The sequence below is a fragment of the Pelophylax lessonae genome (assembly GCF_965119305.1).
Source record: "Pelophylax lessonae genome assembly, chromosome: 1".
NCBI classification, from domain to species: domain Eukaryota; kingdom Metazoa; phylum Chordata; class Amphibia; order Anura; family Ranidae; genus Pelophylax; species Pelophylax lessonae.
This window is the reverse complement of record NC_138768.1, coordinates 131,314,513-131,335,130: the sequence shown is the minus strand read 5'-3', so window position 1 is coordinate 131,335,130 and position 20,618 is coordinate 131,314,513. Positions and strand designations below refer to the sequence as shown.

At 43.6% G+C, this 20,618-nt stretch overlaps 1 protein-coding gene across 2 annotated transcripts in view; it reads right to left on the bottom strand.

The window, feature by feature from the left end:
- CERT1 (ceramide transporter 1) overlaps nucleotides 1–20,618 on the bottom strand; it is a gene marked incomplete at its 3' end in the record, with an annotated part of 197,219 nt that overhangs the window by 41,922 nt on the left and 134,679 nt on the right. For both annotated transcript variants that reach the window (XM_082258739.1, XM_082258740.1), the window contains exons 4-6: nucleotides 14,242–14,349; nucleotides 9,208–9,346; nucleotides 4,257–4,340 (exon numbers count right to left, since the gene is read on the bottom strand). In XM_082258739.1, the coding sequence (XP_082114865.1) occupies nucleotides 4,257–4,340; nucleotides 9,208–9,346; nucleotides 14,242–14,349 (331 nt within the window). The remainder of the gene's footprint in view (nucleotides 1–4,256; nucleotides 4,341–9,207; nucleotides 9,347–14,241; nucleotides 14,350–20,618) is intronic.

Here is a 20,618-nt window from a genome sequence, read left to right as displayed (position 1 = left end):
TAGATTTTTTTTAATCTGGAAACAGGATGGTCCACTGTAGGTGGCACCGTCAAACGGTTGGAAACCTTTTCAGCAAAAGGATACCGACCTTTAAAGCGTTTTGGCACCACTAACACGTGCTTAACGTGCCGCCATTGGTCATGCACAATAACGTGAAAATGATCAGGACAAGGGAAAACCCTGTCAGCTTTTGGATACTTCTGGGAGCCAAATGCCACCCGCGTCCCTGCCGGCGTGGGCTCATCAGTCAATTTTAAAGTAATAATCAGAAATTAGGGCTTCCACCAAAGCGTGTTCCCGCGCTGCAGCTGAAGATGTCACCATCTGACTGCGAGGACAGCGACTACTCAGGAAGGGGAGCATCTGAGGCAACCACAACAGCCTCTGAATCAGACACCTCCACAGATGGAGAAGGCAGTGGCCGTTTACAGCTATTAACCTTTTTCATGACTAAAAAAAAAAAAAAAACTTTAGTTGCCAGGGCAGCTGAAACCACGGGCAGCGACCAGGATCCGGACCGTCCGGGAGTTGCTCAGAGTGGGTCTGAGGGTGAAATTTCAGTTTGGGATGCCGTAGTGCAATTTGCAAAAAAAGGAGTACCACCGATCGCAGCGGTCTGCAAGAAGCCCCTTTAAACCAAACTGATAGCAGAAAGTGCAAGGATATGCCCGCAGGGACCCTCAATGCTTTACCACCTCAGACAGCCTCCTGAATCTTCCACAGCATGGAGAGAGAAGCAGGAAGTGACCTCAGCTCAGCAACAGGAAATGACCACACCGGAAGTGATGTCGCCTGATAGGGATACACTGCCAAGTATAACACCAGAGCTACACAAAGAAGAATGCCCATACAAAACAATAGGAAGTTGTAGGGAAAATGGCTGCCCCATACAAGCCCATGGGTGAAAAACATTCCAATGCCCAAACCTAAGATGGCGGCGCCCACGGCCCACCATGCGGCTAGGGACCGACACATGAAGGCCTCGGGAACCACAACAGGGACCAGCATGCCCAAGGTACCATGTCACACCCCCCCAGCGCCAGAGCACTCCACACACACAGCCCCCGCAGGGACAGGGAGAGGGAAGGACACACAGAACGAGCAGACCAGGGGGATCTCTTGGGAGGCACAAATCCCATAATCCCCAGGGAAGGGCCCACATCCCCGAAGGTCAGCAGGGGCAAGGGGGGCACAGTTACTCACCATACCATGGACCAGGTGGGCTCCGCTCCAGGCAGACTGCCTCCCACCCGAAGTGGGGGTGCTGCCAGCCAAGGGGTATGCTGCAACTCCGGGCGTTCCAGATCGTTGCGTCCCGGCATCCGCTCACAGGCTTGTCCCCCTCCGGACAAGGGGGCACCATCGTGGCTAGGCCTAGGTCGGAACTATAACCTGCTCACGCTCGTAGGCCAGACTGGGGGGACCATAAGGATCTAGATTATCTAGTACGAAGCACAAGCCTGCATCGTTGCTTGAAGATCACCAGGAAATTCTTCCCTGAACACTAGCTAGCAAGTGAGTAAAGAGAAATAAAAGAAAATATTCTGAAAAGAATGACAAAAACTGAGACCGGAGTCCCAGCAGGAAATCTAGGTCTACCCCTTCTCTAGGCAGACAACAAATGGATGTGCTGGGTTGTGCAGTGGGGGTTTATGCCTGGAGGGAGAGCCCCCTGGGCGTGTGTATTCAAATCTTCCTGTCTATACTACCCCTAATGGGAGGAGCATAAACCCTCTCAGCTCATGGAGACGAGGTTGCGTCTGTTGATGGACGATAGAGGGATAAATATTTTATATTAAAGTGGTACTAAAAGCTGAGACTTTGTTTCATGGATATGATCATTTTAATTATAATGCACAATACTGGTAAAAGTCTACTTTAAATGTAATTGTAGATATTCAAGGAAGTAGAAGACCAAATACGCTAATACTTTGTTGACCATGTTTATGAAGACACCTCACCCACAGTCATCTGGGCAAGCTGATTCAGGGACACGCTACAAGAAAAATATTCGCTGCCCCCAGGGGAAATGTATAGATATTCCCAGATCTTACATCTTATGAATACCCTTAAGCGTACTAGTGACATAACCTCAGCGACCTCCATGGAATATTTATGCTGATTGGTAGATAAACACACTGGTCACATATCTACAACTTATATTTTATGTGAAAAGAATACGAAATTTCCATATATGACACGATAGGAGGAGGATTTGGGGGGAGGAGTGGGGTAAGCTAGCCCAACTCAACTCCAGATCATACATCAACACTTCTCTAATAGAGGCTAATTTTAAAGGATTTCCAAGATGGTATATGGTCCCGGTCAGATTGGCGGCCACTGTTCAGGGGGCTTCCTCCAGGTGTTTCCAGGATGTGAACAGGAGGGAACAGTCCTACATACCTGGTGGACATGCAAAAAAGTCAGGAGGTTTTGGATCCACAAATAGAATTTAATTTATTCCCTCACCCAGATTAACCTGGTGAAATCTCCACAACAGTCTATCGGGGAGGCCAGTCGAGGGGATCCTGAGACATACGAAAAGCTTAATAGCTTTCATTTTCACGGCAGCCAAAATATCTATAGCTCGTTCCTGGCGATCGCCGGTGGTCTCGTTTGAATTGCTGAGGGCTAAGCTGACCTGGATCATGATTAATGAAAGAATGGTGGCCATACTTAAGGATAAGTTAACCCTCTTTGGGAAAATATGGGAACCTTGGATGAGGTACCTGTCTGGGCTCTCTTAATTGGGGAGAGCGCTCCTGACTCTGATTCATTTAGACTCCTTCTATAGCGGAGCTGTTGTCAAAAATGTTGGGACACCAACATCTTATCTATTCTTTTCTCTTTACTTCATTTCTATCTCTTTCTATCCTCCCATTTCTCTTTTACTACCAAACTTTGTTACAATGGACTTCTGTTTGTCCTAAATTAATAGATTATATATTGTTTTCAGTAGGAAACTATGAAGATAAACCGTTTCAAACTGGGATTGTTGGAAACCTTAAAAGATTACCATGGAAATAAAGGCTAGGGGATGGGCCCTCTTTTTCGGGACACAGTTTCTTCTTAGTGGGGTGTCCGGGGGGGGGGGTCAATAAGACCTGGTCTAACCAGTACTGCTACCGACTATCTTGAGTAGACTTTCCAAAAAAAGACAAAAATGTTGTTATGTTTTGACTGTATGTACTATGCCAGATGTTCTAAAAGAAATCTACTATATTAACAGCCATTGAATGTTCTGTACATTTGTCTACCTTTTTGAAAACAATAAAAACATTGAATATTAAATGCAATTGTAATGCCTTCTATTACCTCCAGGCTATCAGCCTCCACCTTCTCTGGGTTCAGATGCTGATCTTCCCTGCACAGAGTCTTTAAAAGTGATCGATTTTTTTTTTTTTTTTTCAAACAAACGTGTTATACTAACCTGCTCTGTGTATTGGTTTTGCACAGAGCAGCCCTGATTCTCCTGTTTTGGGGTCCCCCACCGACGCTTCCGGCTCCTTCAGAGTGCCCCAATAGCAAGTTGCAAAGTATAGTATTGAGTGCCCCTATAGTAAGGTTAAAAAAAAAAAAAAAACTTCTGCCTTTATAACCAGTCACTTGCTGGCTAGGACTACATGTCCCATGAGGCATCGCTCCTCACACTTTCACAAGTTCTCAAGCACTTACTGACATGCATGGATGGTGTACTTAGCTGTATGTGTGCTGCACTGTATTTCCAGATATCTAAACAAATACATTCTGTATGCAGGCCAACTAATCGATTATGAAAATAGTTGACAACTATTTTCATAATGGATTAGTTGTTGATCAATTCATTGTTTCAGCCCTAAATCACATGCTAGCAAAAAAACGGTTTGTTTTTTTCTTATTTCCATACACATGATTGGGTATTTTACTACATTCACCAAGCTAAGGAAAAATTCTCTTGCAAAGTGAACATTCTATTTGCCTTTATTAAATCAGACCCACTGGCAACTTGTTACTGTGGTTGAAAGGGAGAAAAATTACTTTAGGCAGTTATTTAAACTCATGATTGGCTGCAAATGAAAAGAGAAGAAAAATTTTACAACAAAATCGCTTCTATAGTAGTAAGACGGTATGTTTCAACAATGTAAAAAATACAAAATGTACTCCATTTACAAGCTATTTAGACATTGGATCACAAAACAGCACAGTATGTATGCAAAGCGGAATGCTAAACAGCAGAAATGAATTACAAAAGCTATAGAAAAAGGACATGAACTTACATTTTTCTTTATTGCCGTTACTTGTGTGATTGTACTCCCCATCTGCATGGTTCTGCAGAAAGTCTTCCTCATCATCTTCAACCACTATACAAGAAAAAGTGAATTAGTGTGTGGACTGTCATTTCAGGTGCACAACAGTGATAGAGTACATTGTATACAGGACAATAGCATGGAAACAACCAGCAAACAAACATGTCGTTCTGCTCCAGTAACTTGTCACCAATCCTGTTTCAGATCACACACAAACAGCCCTTGTGTGAGGCTAGCACTGCCAGGAAAACAAAGTGATGGAGATATTACACTCCCTCACTGACCAATCAAACCTCCTCTAAAGAAAATACAGCAACCTTTGTAATCTCATGGATTCTTAATACACAGGAAAGCATGAACACAAGCCTCTAGCAAGACCGGCTGTACACAAGCAGATGTCTTACTAACAGTGGTGGGAGATTAAAACCCAACTCAATCTTACCAGAATTAAAGTGGTTGTAAATCTCAAACAAGAAATCTAAACAAAGCATATCCCTCTATAGTGTATACTTGTCTCAGAGCAAGTAGGATTTCTGTCTGTTGCTTCATTCCTCTGCTATCAGCATGAGTCGCCTGTTTTCCTGACATCAAGTAAAAAATGGTGACAGGGGAAGGAGCTCCAGCTCTATTCCTGTGTGAAGGAGGGGATGTCCCTTCCCTCCAATCCGCTCCCAGAGCTCTCTCCCTGATCTCTACAGTGTGCAACTTCAGCTCCACGCCCGTTTTTTTTTTTTTGACCGCTCAGACAAGCTTTAGAAATATTGGACTTTGTATAGCTGTAGAGAAGAGAATACTGCAGATAAACAGGAACACCTTACTGTATGGAGGAGGAATTGAATCCCCGTATCACCTGAGGCCAATTCACTTGGGTATAACAAAGGTTTACAATAACTTTAAAGCCGCTATATATTCCTTCGCCTCAAAAGCAACTTCCTGCAATGCATGCTTTTTTCACACATCCAGAAAATCTGCTTGTTTATGTGTCGGGGGATTAGTACAGCTCCTGCTGTACTTCCAGGCCACTAAAAGCTGCGGGTCTCAAATCCCAGTGTGACGGTTGTGTCTTCCTTTTGCGATAGCCAAGAAAGGGTCTTCCATCTGTACGCCCCTTACTATTACTGGCATGTAAACCAGCAGATATACCAGATATAAAAAGATAAAATGACTGGTAAGGAAAGGTTATTGTGCTAGCATTTGAAATGTAGATATCAGCGTCTGTTCTCCAACACCTGACACAATATGATAGTAAGATATCGGTGTGGAGCAAGTGTGATAAAACGCTGTAGATCGCAGACAGCTGCTCCAACAACTGAAATCTGTGTGCAATATGGCTAAGTTCACATAATCAGAGGGCCGCTGTGAAAAAAGGCGTGAGCGTTGTGCTGGCAAGGCAATGCCTAAGTGTTTCTTGGTTGTCAGAAATCTGCGCTAATGCTTTCAAGGTCGGCCTCTTCAGCAGCCTTTCCGAAATGTATTAGTAAAGAGAAAGCCTTGACACAACTGCCGGGTCTCAGGGAATCCCGCTAAAAATAAAGGGGCAGCGTGATGCAGTGCTACAACGTATTGCACAGTTTACATTTTTCCATTTTGTTTTACTCTACACACCGAAACATGCTGCTGTGACATGCGATGTGATGAATTGTGCTGCATTTCTATGCAGCATACAGCAGCATTGTGTGAACAGGGTACACCAAGAGCAATGTTTGTGTGTCCTAGACCTAGGGGCCTGTGCAATTCAACACAGATGGTGTAAATGAGTCCTCAAGGTGGATCATTTGAACGCTATCCCTGCCCACAGACGTAATTTTCAGCACAAACTTAAATAAATGGCCAGAAAAGTAGACCGTGAAATTTCATTGGCTAGTGAAGAATAGCCCTTTAAATTGGTGATCAGTATAGTGCTCTATTATCCAATTTCCGACTGCAAAATCACATATATACCAGATTCTGCATTTTTGGGTGGTTCAGTGGTTCCCGGCAATTGATTCATGGCTGGGACCCGCTGATCATCGGAGTGAGTGACAGGAGAGAGCTGTGTGTATCAAAAACACCACAAGGCGCTCTTCTGAGAGCGGCCATGTGCTGGTTTTTGTTTACCAGGAAAGCAGAGAATAAAAACCAGAACATCCCTTAGGTTTACGTTAACATGTAGGCATTTTGGGGGTGTTTTTCTGCTCTAGGATCAGCTCTCAAAACGCCCAACAAGACAAATCCTATTCATTTCAATGGCCCCTGTTCACATCTGAGCGTTTTGACGCCCTGAGCAAAACGCCCAACACTCGAAAAAGTACTTGAGCTTCTTTTTAGGCAGATTACAGGTATTTTCAATTGGTCTCTAGTCAATCTAAAAACACCTGCACAAAAAAACGCCTGTAAAACGCCTGAAAAACGCCCACAAAAACGCCTGTAATATCAACGCCAAGATGTGAACGGAGCCTAAGTAAAAGCGCCTTAACATTGTTAGGCACACATTTAAACATTTGATTGCCCCAGAGGTTACCCTTGCCCAACAAGTTTCATTAGTACGGTCTCAGTGTATATTATTAGCACAGATCTCTGCATTAGTCTCACTGGAGAGCTCAGTGACAGACATTGACAATGATGTCTGTTCCTACAAAGTGTCAGATTGCCTGCTGATTACCACCATTACGTGTGTGTGTGTGTGTGTGTGTGTGTGTGTGTGTGTGTGTGTGTGTGTGTGTGTATGTATGTATATGTATATGTATATGTATATGTATGTCATATCAGACATTCAGCAGGAAAAAAAAAATCCAGACTATAGCTCATGCCAGACATCAAGCAGAATACATTTTGGCCTAAATGTATGAAGAAATTATATTTAAGCTTTTTTTTATTGGATGTGTTTTATAACAAAGTAAAAAACATTTTTTGCCTAGAAGAAGTCCTGTTGTGACGAAACCGGTTGGGCGGAGTTACATATCCTTGTCATTGCAACTACCCGGAAGTGATAACGGTTGCCATATATAGTGGGTTTGTATGCCTGTTTGAAGCGTGAACAATGTAAGTGCAATGTTTATCTTTCATAAAGAACACTCATAAGAAGTTTTACACTATCAGCCCTCATCTCTTTATTGGGTTCACTTCAGTGGTGCAGCTTTCCAATCACTATTTATTTTTTGAATACAAGCGCAATAAAACTTTGTTGACAGGATTTACTTCAGTCTAGTACTTTTGCAGAGGGACTTGTAGTATCAATGGACTGTGAGCGTATTGATCAGCACGTCGGTCAGTCTGAACAGAGATAAATGGATTATTAATTCATACTTACTTGTAAAATCCATTTCTTGAAGTACATCACAGAGCCATAATCATAACATGTGGGTTATATAGCAACCTATAGGTGAAGGACACTAGCAAGCAATCAGAATTGATGACCCCCTTTATAACCCCTCCCATACAGGAAGTACCTCAGTTTTGTAGCAAGCAATCAAAGACCCCATAGAAGGGATTTTACAGGTAAGTATGAATTAAAAATGCATTTTTGTTTTCGTACATCACGGGACACAGAGCCATAATCATAACATATGGGACGTCCCAAAGCAAGGCATTTGAGGGGAGGGGGACACCAAAAAATACCGCCATCTGACCCTAACAGAAGTATTACACTGCCGCCTGTAGTACACTGCGGCCAAAAGCAGACTCGTCCTGGGTCCCAACATCCACTCTATAGAAACGAGTAAACGTATTCACCGACACCAACCCCCCCTCCCACCAATCTGAATAGTTTACCTCCTCTCAGCCAGAAACCCCCCTCAGCCCCCCCCCCCACTAATCTGCATAGTTTACCTCCACTCAGCCAGTCTCCCCCCCCCCCCAAATCGGAACAGTTGACCTCCACACAGCCAGACCCCCCCCCCCATCTGAATAGTTACCAATTTGTTATCACTTCACTAGGCAGGCTTCACGCTGCTGCAGACAGAGACAGTGCCTGTGGCTGTGCTGTTCTGCTTTCCCCTCTTCGGCTCCTCGAGGTAGTGGCTGAAGCAGGAGAGCACTATGTTCCTCCCATCCAGGCCGGCTTCTCAGTCAATGATGTCACGGCCAGGACTACAGAGTGCCTGACAGGAGGAGTTTTCTCCTCTTCCCTGACAGAGAAGCAGAAGGGAAGGCTTCAGGCTGTGCTGAGTGCAGGAACGCACTCGGCACGTTGCAGGCAGTTAGCAGCAGGCGGCCAGCAATTAATTTACACTCGAGGTCAGCAGCCAGGGAAGTTGTCCTGCAGTGGCGCCCCCCCCTCTCTCCAATAAACGTTACTGCCCAGGGCACCCATCCCTTTCGCCCTGCCCTTGCTCTGGTGGGGACCCAAACACATTGCTTGAAATGCCATCTGTGGTCCTGATAATCAGATTTCACACTTCTTGCGTTAACTTTACATACACTTTAATAGACACAAAAATGAAGACCCACCCCATATTTGAACAATAAACCTTTAAGATTAAGGATCTTTACCCTGTAAACAAAATGAGAAAGTCAGCAGCTGCAAATACTGTAGGTGCCGACTTTTAAAAAAAACATACAGCCCCAGGAACCAGCAATGTCCTCACCCAACCCGGCTCTACGCTGGTCTTCGGGTCCAGGCTCCTGCATCTCAACTGTGGGCGGCTGATTGGACTCCTTGTGGTTTCACAGCCAGCTGCCCCTAAGCATGCGCAAGCCAAGAGGCTGTGGGGGAAGGGGGGGACTTTTGCTCAGCTCGCCGTGGTGGTCCAATCGGAAGTGGAAGCAGGTACCTGTGAAAATCAGGTACTTTCTTCCCGCCTAAAGAATAGACATTCCAAATATGGGGCGGAGGAGGAAAAGCGGAACTTTCCCTTTTGGGTGAAGCTCCGCTTTAAGATACTATACTTGAGGATATATTTTTTCTTTACAACTGAATTTAACCTACAGCTTAAAGAATTACCTTTATCCCGCTCAAGCTCATCTTTACAGACCGCATCAGCACATGCATCAAAATACTTCTGCAACGTGTCCACCTGCCTGCATAGAATGTCACGGAAAGTCTCCATTTCAGCAAGTTTCTCACGTAGACTGTGCCCTTTCTGTAAAGGAAATCCAATAATTACAATATTTTCATTTTAGTTTTAATTTTTTTAAAAATACCACCACTATTCCTCACACCCCCAGAAAAAACAAATGTGGCAAAGAGCAAAAAGGACTCCAATCTCAAGCAGATGTCTCATCAACAGTGGTGGGAGATAGACGACCAACTCCTCCAGTCTCCTTCTCCAGGTTGTTTTATTTTTTTTAAAGATACATATACTGTACATATTTTAAAAATTACAGGTTCAAGATATGAAATGTTGGTGATTTGGATGACAGCTACATAAAAAAAATTATTTAAGCGGACCTTCAGTCATTTTTTTTTTATCTTTCCATGTATTGTTTTAACTTTGGATAGTAAAACATTTTATTTCTGCCAATAAAAACCTTACACAGGCCACTTCCCTTCTTGTCTGTTAAAAAGCCTAGGCCAATGACATCATGCATAGCTCTCTTGTAAGAGTTTTCCAGCAAGGAAGGAAGGAAGGATGAGTCATAGGAGAGCCAATGAAAGCTGCAGAGGAGGGAGAAGATAATCGGAGACTGCAGAGAGCCATGGGTAAAGAAATAGAAATGAGGAGAAATGTGCAGGCAAGCAGTGGTCTGTGTATATTATATATATGTATATGAGTGTAGGTGCCCGTGTGCACGTGCCTGTGTAAATCAATGATTATATTTTTAAGGCAAATTTTCAGTCCCAGATACATTCAGGTCCATAAATATTGGGACATCGACACAATTCAAATCTTTTTTTGCTCTATAATGGATTTGAAATGAAACAAACAAGATGTGCTTTAAGCTGGATACACACTATACAATTTTTGTTGTTCGATTTCCTTTAGATTTACCTTCAACCATGTAGTGCAAGGGCCTGCCTAATTGCATACACATTGAAAGTGTTTAGGTTTGACCTCATATTATATGGTTTTTGGTAAATCTAAAGGGAAAAAAAATCTATGGCCCATTAACTGCAGACTTTCAGCTTTAATTTTAGGGTATTTATATCCAAATCAGGTGAAAGGTGTAGGAATTACAACAGTATGTGCCTCCCACTTTTTAAGGGACTAAAAGTAATGGGACAATTGGCTGCTCAGCTGTTCCATGGCCAGGTGTGTGTTATTCCCTCATTATCCCATTTACAAGGAGCAGATAAAAGCTCCAGAGTTCATTTCAAGTGTGCTATTTGCATTTGGAATCTGTTGCTCTCAACTCTCAATATGAGATCCAAAGAGCTGTCACTATCAGTGAAGCAAGCCATCATTAGACTGAAAAAAACAAACCCATCCGAGAGATAGCAAAAACATTAGGTGTGGCCAAATCAACTGCTTGGAACATCCTTAAAAAGAAAGAACGCACACTTGAGCTCAGCAATATTTTCATGTGAAAACACTGAAGAAATTACACTTTGCTACAATGTAAAGTAGTGAGTGTACAGCTTGTATAACAGTGTAAATTTGCTGTCCAGTCAAAATAACTCAACACAGCCATTAAAGTCTAAGCCACTGGTAACAAAAGTGAGTATACCCCTAAGTGACAATGTCCAAATTGGGCCAATTAGCCATTTTCCCTCCCCGGTGCGATAGGACTCGCTAGTGTTACAAGGTCTCAGGTGTAAATGGGGAGCAGGTGTGTTAAATTTGGTGTTATAGCTCTCATTTGTTCAAACTGGTCACTGGAAGTTCAACATAGTTCAACAGTGGCCAAGACCATACAGCAGTTTAACAGGACAGGTTCCACTCACAACAGGCCTCGCCATGGTCGACCAAAGAAGTTGAATGCACGTGCTCCGCGTCATATCCAGAGGTTGTCTTTGGGAAATAGACGTACAAGTGCTGCCGGGGGGCGGGGGGTCAGTCGGTCAGTGCTCAGACACAACACAATGCATCAAATTGGTCTGCATGGCTGTCATCCCGGAAGGAAGCTTCTTCTAAAGATGATGCACAAGAAAGCCCACAAAACCGTTTGCTTTAGACAAGCAGACTAAGGACATGATTACTGGAACCATGTCCTGTGGTCTGATGAGACTAAGATAAACTTATTTGGTTTAGATGGTGTCAAGCGTGTGTGGCAGCAACCAGATGAGGAGTACAAAGACAAGTGTGTGTCTTGCCTACAGTCAAGCATGGTGGTGGGAGTGTCATAGTCTGGGGCTGCATGAGTGCTGCCAGCACCGAGGAGCTACAGTTCATTGAGGGAACCGTGAATGCAAACATGTACTGTGACATACTGAAGCAGAGCATGATATCCCTCCATTTCGAGACTGGGCCCCAGGGCAGTATTCCAACATAACGACTCCAAACAAACCTCCAAGACAACCACTGCCTTGCTAAAGAAGCTGAGGGCAAAGGTGATGGACTGGCCAAGCATGTCTCCAGACCTAAACCCAATTGAGCATCTGTGGGGCATCCTCAAAACGGAAGGTGGAGGAGCGCAAGGTCTCCAACATCCACCAACTCTGTGATGTCATCATAGAGGAGTGGAAGAGGACTCCAGTGGCAACCTGTGAAGCTCTGATGAACTCCATGCCCAAGAGGGTTAAGGCAGTGCTGGAAAATAATGGTGGCCACACAAAATTTGACACTTTGGGCCCAATTTGGACATTTTCACTTAGGGGTGTACTCACTTTTATTGCCAGCGGTTTAGACATTAATGACTGTGGAGTTATTTTGAGGGGACAGCAAATTTACACTGTTATACAAGCTGTACACTCACTAATTTACATTGTAGCAAAGTGTCATTTCTTCAGTGCTTTCACATGAAAAGATAATAAAATATTTACAAAAATGTGAGGGGTCTACTCACTTCTGTGAGATAGAGTAAGTGTGTGAAATTTTTTTTTTTTTTTTTTAACTGTAATTTTTGGTTTTCGACCAAGTGCATCCTGCATTTTCAGTACCAAAATTTCCATTTGGTGCACCTCTAATGCATTTATAGGAGTTTAGAACTGTCCCTTAAAAAAACATAGCGCATAAATGCAGATTTGACAGTACCAGCGTGAATGGGGCCTTTGAGTTTTAGGTCCCATGCACAGAGGGCGTCAGAAGAAAAAAAAAAAAAAAAAAGAGCTGCAGAGCCACTTGTAACACCAGGAAAAAGCAGATGTAAAAACGTGCTTTTAGTAGCTTTTTCTATTGGCGTTATTGCACGTTTGGCCACGTAGGCTTTTAGGCGTTTTTCTGCCTCCATTTAAAATCAATGGTTGCCTAGGGGCAGTCTTTGATATGGCCTTTCAGCCCATGTACCCCATACCCATTCATATAGGGAGGGGGTCCGGGATCTGGGGGGCCCCCACAACCACCGCCCAGGGTTGTCGGGAAGAGGCCCTTGTCCTCATCAACATGGGGACAAGGTGCTTTGGGGTGGGGAGTGCAGAGCTCCCTCTGTCCCAAAGCACCCCCCCCCCCATGTTGAGGGCGTGTGGCCTGGTTATGGTCCGGGGGGGGGGGGGGGGGCGCTCATCCCCTAACCTTTCCTGACCTGCCGGGCTGCATGCTCAGATAAGGGTCTGGTATGGATTTTGGGGGAGGGGGACCCCTCAAAATCCATACAAGTCCCGAAGGGCCTGGTTTGGAACCTGGGGGGACCCCCACGCCATTTTTTTCCCCTATTTTGGCATTGAGTTCCCCCTCAAGATCCTCAAGAGCACAAGTCGCACCACAAGTCGGATCATTCTGATCCGACTTGTGGTGCGACTTCCATTCAAATCAATAGTCTCCCATAGGGAACTATTGGTTTTCACATAAAAAAAAAAAAAAATTATATATATATATATATATATATATATATATATATATATATATATATATATATATATATATATATATATATATATATATATATATATATATATATATATAGTGGCTTAATGCTGTATAAGCAACATTAATCAGCCTTTAGCAGCATCAGGCGCTTTTACAGCTCTGACGCTGGTCATCAGAACGCACAGGCCCTGGGTTTTTTTGCAGCTTAAAAACGCCTATGCCACTTGGGAGCCTGTGTGCGCATGAGGCCATAGAACAACATCAAAGGACGTTTTTAAGCTGCAAAAAAATAAAAAACGTCCGACGCTCCTAAAAGCAGCTGCAAACATGCCCTGTGTGCATGGGGCCATAAAGTTATACTAAAGTCTTTTTTTTTTTTTGTTTAAAAACAAACATGTTATACTTACCTGCTCTGTGCAGTGGTTTTGCACAGAGCAAACCAGATCCTCCTCTTCTCGGGTCACTCGCCGGCAACATAGGGTGAACTCTATGTGACACGTCACTTCCTCCACTGTGGAACGCAGATGGAGCACAGATGGAGCGCAAGCGGGTGTTACCAAACTTTAAAGGATGTAGTTGATCTACAACACTAACTTTTAAGCTTGCGATTTTATTAAATTTAATATATTGCACTATGAGAGGCTTTTCTCTTTTACACCCGAGTGAGACTTGTCCTAGGTATATGACAGCGCAGGAGTGTTGGTGGCTTTTGGGATACCCTGAGCTAGCCCCCATATAAGCGATAAAATGGACCAGTGAGAGTGGAACCTCTTTACCCAATGCGAATTTTGACTACCTGTAATAGGGGTCAATAATGTCTGGTGAGTTGGCTGTGTGCATATATGTTGGTGAAGAAGAGCACTGAATAATCACTGTTGGTGCGGGATTTCCGTATGGAGATACTGGCCACACTTGTTGGATACACCTGGTGAGCATTTGAAGACACTGCGCTTATATTTTTTTAAATTATCTGTATATATATATATATATATATATATATATATATATATATATATATATATATATATATATATATATATATATATATATATTTTTTTTTTTTTTTTTTTTTTTTAACAGAATATGGCAGCTACAACTGGAAGTAAATACATCTATACATCTACAGGACTGACCTTGAATGATGATGTAGATGTGGCTGAATAGCCGCTTGCGCCAGACACAAGGGAGGCCATCGAGCCATGCCGTCGTAGGCTAGTCTCTGATCCATAACCAGATTCAGACTGAGAAAGAAAAGAAAAGAAAAAAAAATTACACATGAATCAAAGCAGCACACAGACCATTAAGACTTGAAAAACAATTAACCGCTACAGAAAAGGACAGCATTTAAGTGAAATGAATGCTTGCAGTATCTTATAGGAAGATGTACAGGGAGAAACGCTAACCCCTCCGTGACCAGGGGACATCTTGTACCTGTATCAGAGTAATTTCGGCAAGGACTTAGCCCTTTCTTCAGGTGTTCCCACTCAAACAATGCAGTGTTCTTTCTATAACCCCTGACAGTAGTGGGCAAAGGAAGGCAAAGTTTCACCAAATAGAATTTAGGCAACATTGCTCTGTCAGGTGTTCACAAGCTGGCAGAATAAGTATTTGGCTCAAAGTTCTTTAATATTAGCAACTAAAAAAATCTCATGTTAACATATCCATGTGTAAACAGCAAGCTTTGTTGAAGGTTGAAGGTTTTAAAAAGTACCATTCAACTCCAATTTGTAAATGTTAAACAATGAACACAGATCCTAATGGGAGTGCTGATTGCCACTTTACACAAGCTGCTAGTAGGCTTCAGCACTTTCTTGAAGCTTCCTGAATACCTGCTGAAGCCTGCTAGCAGCTTGCCTACAGTGACATTTAGCACTCCCATTAGGGTTTGTGTTCAACATTTACAAAATGGAGTTGAATACTTCAAAAGCTTCAACAAAGCTTGCTGAATGCTCTGGAGATGCTTTGTCAAAGCTTGCTGTTCACACTGCTTTAAATACAAGCTGAAGCCTGTGATGCCTGCCAGCACTCATGGCTCTGTCACCCCAAACACCCCCCTCCCCCGCTGCTTTGTCTGAGCCTATGAAAAGGGAGAGAGAGCAAGAGATCGAGATCAGGCTCAGGAAAGTATAAGTGGGGGTGCTGCACAAAGGGGTTTTTTTTTTTTTTTACCTTAATGCTTAGAATGTAATAAAGGTAAAAAACCTTCAGCCTTTAGAACCACTTTAAGTAGAATTGCACATTTAATTTGAACTTTTTGGAAGTTTTTTGGGCCAAAGCTGGCCCAAACATGGTTTCCATCACATAACTACACAGCCACTGGGTGTGCGCTATTAATGGATTATAGTAGCATTCGCTACATACGTGCCGGTTCACACTAGGGCGACCTGGTCGCCTCACAGGTCGCCGCAGGTCGCCTCCCATAGGGAAGCTGCGGACCCGTTCTAATAGGAGCGACACAAGTCGCTCCGACCTAGAAAAAGGGTCCGGAGCTTCTTTGGGGCGACCCGGAGGCGACCGCCATAGACTTCAATGTTATGAAGTCCGTGGCGGCCGCTCCGAGGTCGCAGCGCGCTGCTCGCACCGCGACCACGGAGGTCGCGGTGCGAAGTAGCGTCGCTGCAATGTGAACCGGCGCTCAGCAGCACTGTGTTTAATGTCGGCAGCCAAAATTAAATATTGTCAGGCTGAATGCTTCTCTGCCATTCAAGAAAAGCCTTGCATCAATGCATACAAAGACTCCTCTGATGTTGGGGGGGGGGGGGGGGGGCAGGCAAATGACTTTACAATTTCCAGATTGGCCAGTCAGAAAGCCTTAATACAGTGTAAAGTGAGCCGGTTAACCTCATTGCACATTACACCAAGAACAAAAAGTCAACCACTATAGTAGAACATAAGGTGTCGTGATTTTATACATTTAGCAGCATAGACCATGTAACCGGCCTTTTCAGATCATCAACTTTTTTATGCAAAGCCAACCTACACAAGCCATTAACAAGCAGCACATTATAAAGACCTCAGAAATACTACATTACTGTCCTATTTTACATACACACCATTTTACGAACTAAAAGTGTTAGGTTTATTCTAAAAAAAAAAAAAACCTGCCAATAGTTAAATGAGCAAGAAAACACCCAGACCCCTTTTCTTTAGTCTCCCTGATAACATTAAGGTCAGCTTAGGTGTCAGACTAGTGAAAAGGAACCAGTGTTATTACAGCAACACACAGGTATCTGGATGGCATGCTTGGTCTCTTTCCATTTGCAGTCCTGCAATCCAGATTTTACTGCTGCACTTATGGCTTGTAAGGCACATTAGTAATTCTCTGCAGAAGAGCACTCAGAAATGAGAGGATCAATAACGAAAGGAAAAAAAAAAAGATTAACTACTGCCAGCACAAACAGCTCTATGCCTTAACTCCAGCAATGCCATAAACCAAGTCAAATACGATCTAATCCCACTGCCCCCCCTGATCTGGAAGAGCCACAAATCCCAGCATGACATCAGCAGCTGTCGGAGCATGGGGATATTTGTAGTTTGTAAACAGCTGGAGAGCCACAGGATCCACAAACTTGATCCACTAGGGTGACCAGAAAGAAGAGCTACTAGTACAGAGCTGAGCCAGTACAGTCTAGCAGTTACCTGGCCACTGCCTAATGCCTATGGCACAGACAGTGTGCAGAAAGATCAGTACAGTCCTGCAAATGTCGCTCTAAAAGCTGCTGCACTGCGTCACCTTCTCCAGCACTTTAGACATCCGAGTGGCTTCCATATTACCGCTTCCTCTTTCCAAGAGTGATGTCGTTAGATGAAGAAGAGGAGATGATGTTCATAAGCCCTGCCTAGCCAATTATGCTGCTTGCCAGGAAAAGAGGACTGGTCTGGCTAACATGCTATCCGAGGGCACAACTGAGACATGCACAACTCCCAGCAATCTGAATTGGGTCGATAATCCTAAACAAAGACTCATGGGAAAATGCTTCTCTGCAAACATTTATGGCATTGCCGCACAGAGATACAATCTTCTACAAATCACTACATGCACTGTATAGGAAACTCCTAGGGGAAACAGAACCAATGATTACTAATGCAACATCATTCACATATCATCAGCCTTTTATGAATCCTTAGCATTTCAGAGAAAGCTGGATCCCTGTGCTGCCTATCCCACTGACATCTATACTCACAACTGCTAAACAAGAATCTTTTACAAGTCCATTTAAAAGCCAATACATAACAGAACCCATAAAAATTAAATATAGAATGTAGGTTTAATTTCCAGGAAGCTACCACACAATTCAGATATTAATAACGGTTTGGGCTACATACATTTCACAAAAAAAATCTACAAACTTACTTTAATTTAGCGGTTTTATACTTTTATTCCTATAAATCAAAGAAAAATTTCAGCAGTCAATGCCAACCACATACAAAACCATCAACAAATTGTGTTTCCAAACAGTCCAATCTATTAACATTAGATAAAGACTGTATGAACTTTTCACAATGACTGAGCAGACTGGAAAATTGGCCACACACACACTTTACAATCTCTCGTTTTTTTACGTTAACCACTACAGCCCTGGGAGGTTTAACCCCCCCCCCCCATCCTGACCAGGCCGTTTTTTGCGATACGGCACTGTTACTTTAACTGACAATTGCATGGTCATGCGACACTGTACCCAAAAATAAATCAATGTCATTTTTTTATTGCTTTCATTAGTAATGGCAGCGATCGGTAATTTTTTTAATAGCCGGACTGCGATATTGCGGCAGACAAATCTGACAATAAGTGACAATAAGTGACATAAATGATACTGGCAGGGAAGTATCATTTATTCAGTAACAATCAGGATCAAAGGGTTAAGTGTGCTCCTAGGGAATGCTTTCTAACTGTGTGGGGGTGGACTGACTGCAGAAAAGACATCTGTGTTCCTGATTAGTAGGAACACAAGATCTCTCTCTTCCTGTCTGACAAAACGACAGTTTGCCTTGTTTACATAGGCAGACCGCCATTCTGTCATTCCTCCGAAAACGATAGCGGGAGGCGGGTGGCAGCAGGGCGTGCACCCCAAAGCGGATGGAAGAAATAATGTACAGGTACACAATTTTGCGCTTAAGGGCTGCCCTGCCGCAGTAAATGCAGGGGCAGTCCTTAAGTGGTTAAAAGAAAGGAGAATTCCATCTTGGGGTGGGGGGGGGGCACATCATACTTATCTGCTCTGTGCAATAGTTTTCCACAGAGCAGCCCTGATCCTCCTCTTCTCCCCCCTACCAAGCACCCCCATAACAAGTCACTTGCGGAACTTGTGTATGTGAGCGCTCTGTGTACACAGCTCCCCATCTACGTCATTGTGGCCTGCGCTCCCACACCGGACAAAACCGCGTCACTGGGAGATCTCTCCCTGCCATGTGCGCCCTACAACAGACGGCCCCGCTGGATGGCATGGTTTATTGATCCTTCCTTTTCATAACCTGCACTGAGAAAAGCAACACAATTTAGTATTACTCTATGGAAATCTTTCTCTTATTGGATTTCATATTACAACCTGGCTGAGAGCCCTAGAATTGGAGAGGAGAGGAGCCATACCTACATATATTTTTGCAAAGGATTTATACCAAGCCTGCTTGAATCATACCGTCGGTGAGTGGGGAAATCAGGAGGTGAGCATGGAGTGGCACCTTGGATTTCACAAGGAGAATTCATCAACACTGGCACTGTGCACTGATGGACAATTTATATATTTGATGCACTGGCACTTTATACAGGCAGAGCCAAGTTTAAAGCGGAGTTCCACCCATTTTAAATAGGTTGGAATACATAGATCTTTGTAATCCCCTTTAAAACGGCTTTTACCAATGGAAACTTTTTTTATTTTTATTTTGCTAGTAAATACCTTAATTTCGGCTTTATTCCTCCTCTCCTCACTTCCTGGTCCGATCGGCGATGACGTCATTCGGCGATCCGCAGTGTCTGCTGGGATGTATTCTATTCCAGAAATCTCGCAGTAGCTGTATCTGTACTGAGCCGTGCCTACCCCGCCTCCGCCCCGCCTCCTCTCATTGAGTTGCATTGTATGAATGTATTAAGGCTGTTCTCTGCCCCGCCTTCGCCCCGCCTCCTCTCATTGAGTTGTATTGAGAGGAGGCAGGGCGGAGGCGGGGCAGAGAACAGCCTTAATACATTCATACAATGCAACTCAATGAGAGGAGGCGGGGTGGAGGCGGGGCAGGCACGGCTCAGTACAGATACAGCTACTGCGAGATTTCTGGAATAGAATACATCCCAGCAGACACTGCGGATCGCCGAATGACGTCATCGCCGATCGGACCAGGAAGTGAGGAGAGGAGGAATAAAGCCGAAATTAAGGTATTTACTAGCAAAAAAAAAATAAAAAAAGTTTCCATTGATAAAAGCCATTTTAAAGGGGATTACAAAGATCTAAAGTTCCAAAAATGGGTGGAACTCCACTTTAATTTTTTTGTCACTCATGTAGGCTTGCACCCAAACCCTGCCCTGTGTGTCCATAAAACACAAACACCGAGCGCGGTGCAGCACTGCCCACCCCCTTTACTGGCTGTGACTGACAGCAGCAGGAGCCAATGGCTCCTGATGCCGTGTCTGAGCCAATGAGAGAGAGCTTCTGCTCTTGTGCACATTGCTGGATAGAGATGGGGCTCAGGCAAGCATTTATCGGGGGTCTGCTTGCAGAATGCTTTAGGGTAAAAAAAAAAAAAAAAAAAAAAAGCACTAAATGCACCCATTTTGCAAAAAGCAACAAAAGGAACATTTGGTATTTGTTCGCATTTTAGCCTGCAGGCTTCTCCTAAATTAGGTTGCTACTGAGGTCAAAATCTTCAGCTACGAATCGAGAAAATATCAATGGGAAACAAGTGCAGTAACGCGACCACTTTTGTGCTCCATTAAGAACTATAGCCCCTCTGCCACATTGGCAAATAGAAATTCTGGTTACTTTAGTCACAACTCTGAACGAATGAATGAAGCAGCTGTACAGGCAGAGCCACAAACCACCACAACAAATTTAAAATCTGACAGAAAGTGGCGGGGAGAACCTCGGGATGCTGTAAGTGATGGATGAAAGGTGGACTCTTACACCCATACTTCGATGGACCATGAAATATGATCACTTGCTTTGAAAGATGGCACTATCTTTTTGAATGCTGCATATAATAGTAATTGGTTATGAAGTATACTAGAAAGAGATTAAAGGCTTACTCCATTTGCAAAAAAAAAAAAAAAAAATCCAATAAAATGAAAAAAATAAAATGCGCAATTTTTTGCAAAGCATTGCAACCGCGAACAGTAGATCACTGGTGCAGCGCTCTGGCTCCTGCAGACTCTTTCTCCAGCTAACTATACTCGCCCTTCCCTCTTCTCCTTAGAAAAATGAGGGACAAGGAGATATTCCAACAAGCCAAAAGAATCTGCAGATTCCTGCGTCTGGTGTGTGCAAAGAACTACCGCATCGGTGTTCAATACAAGAAAGAAGAC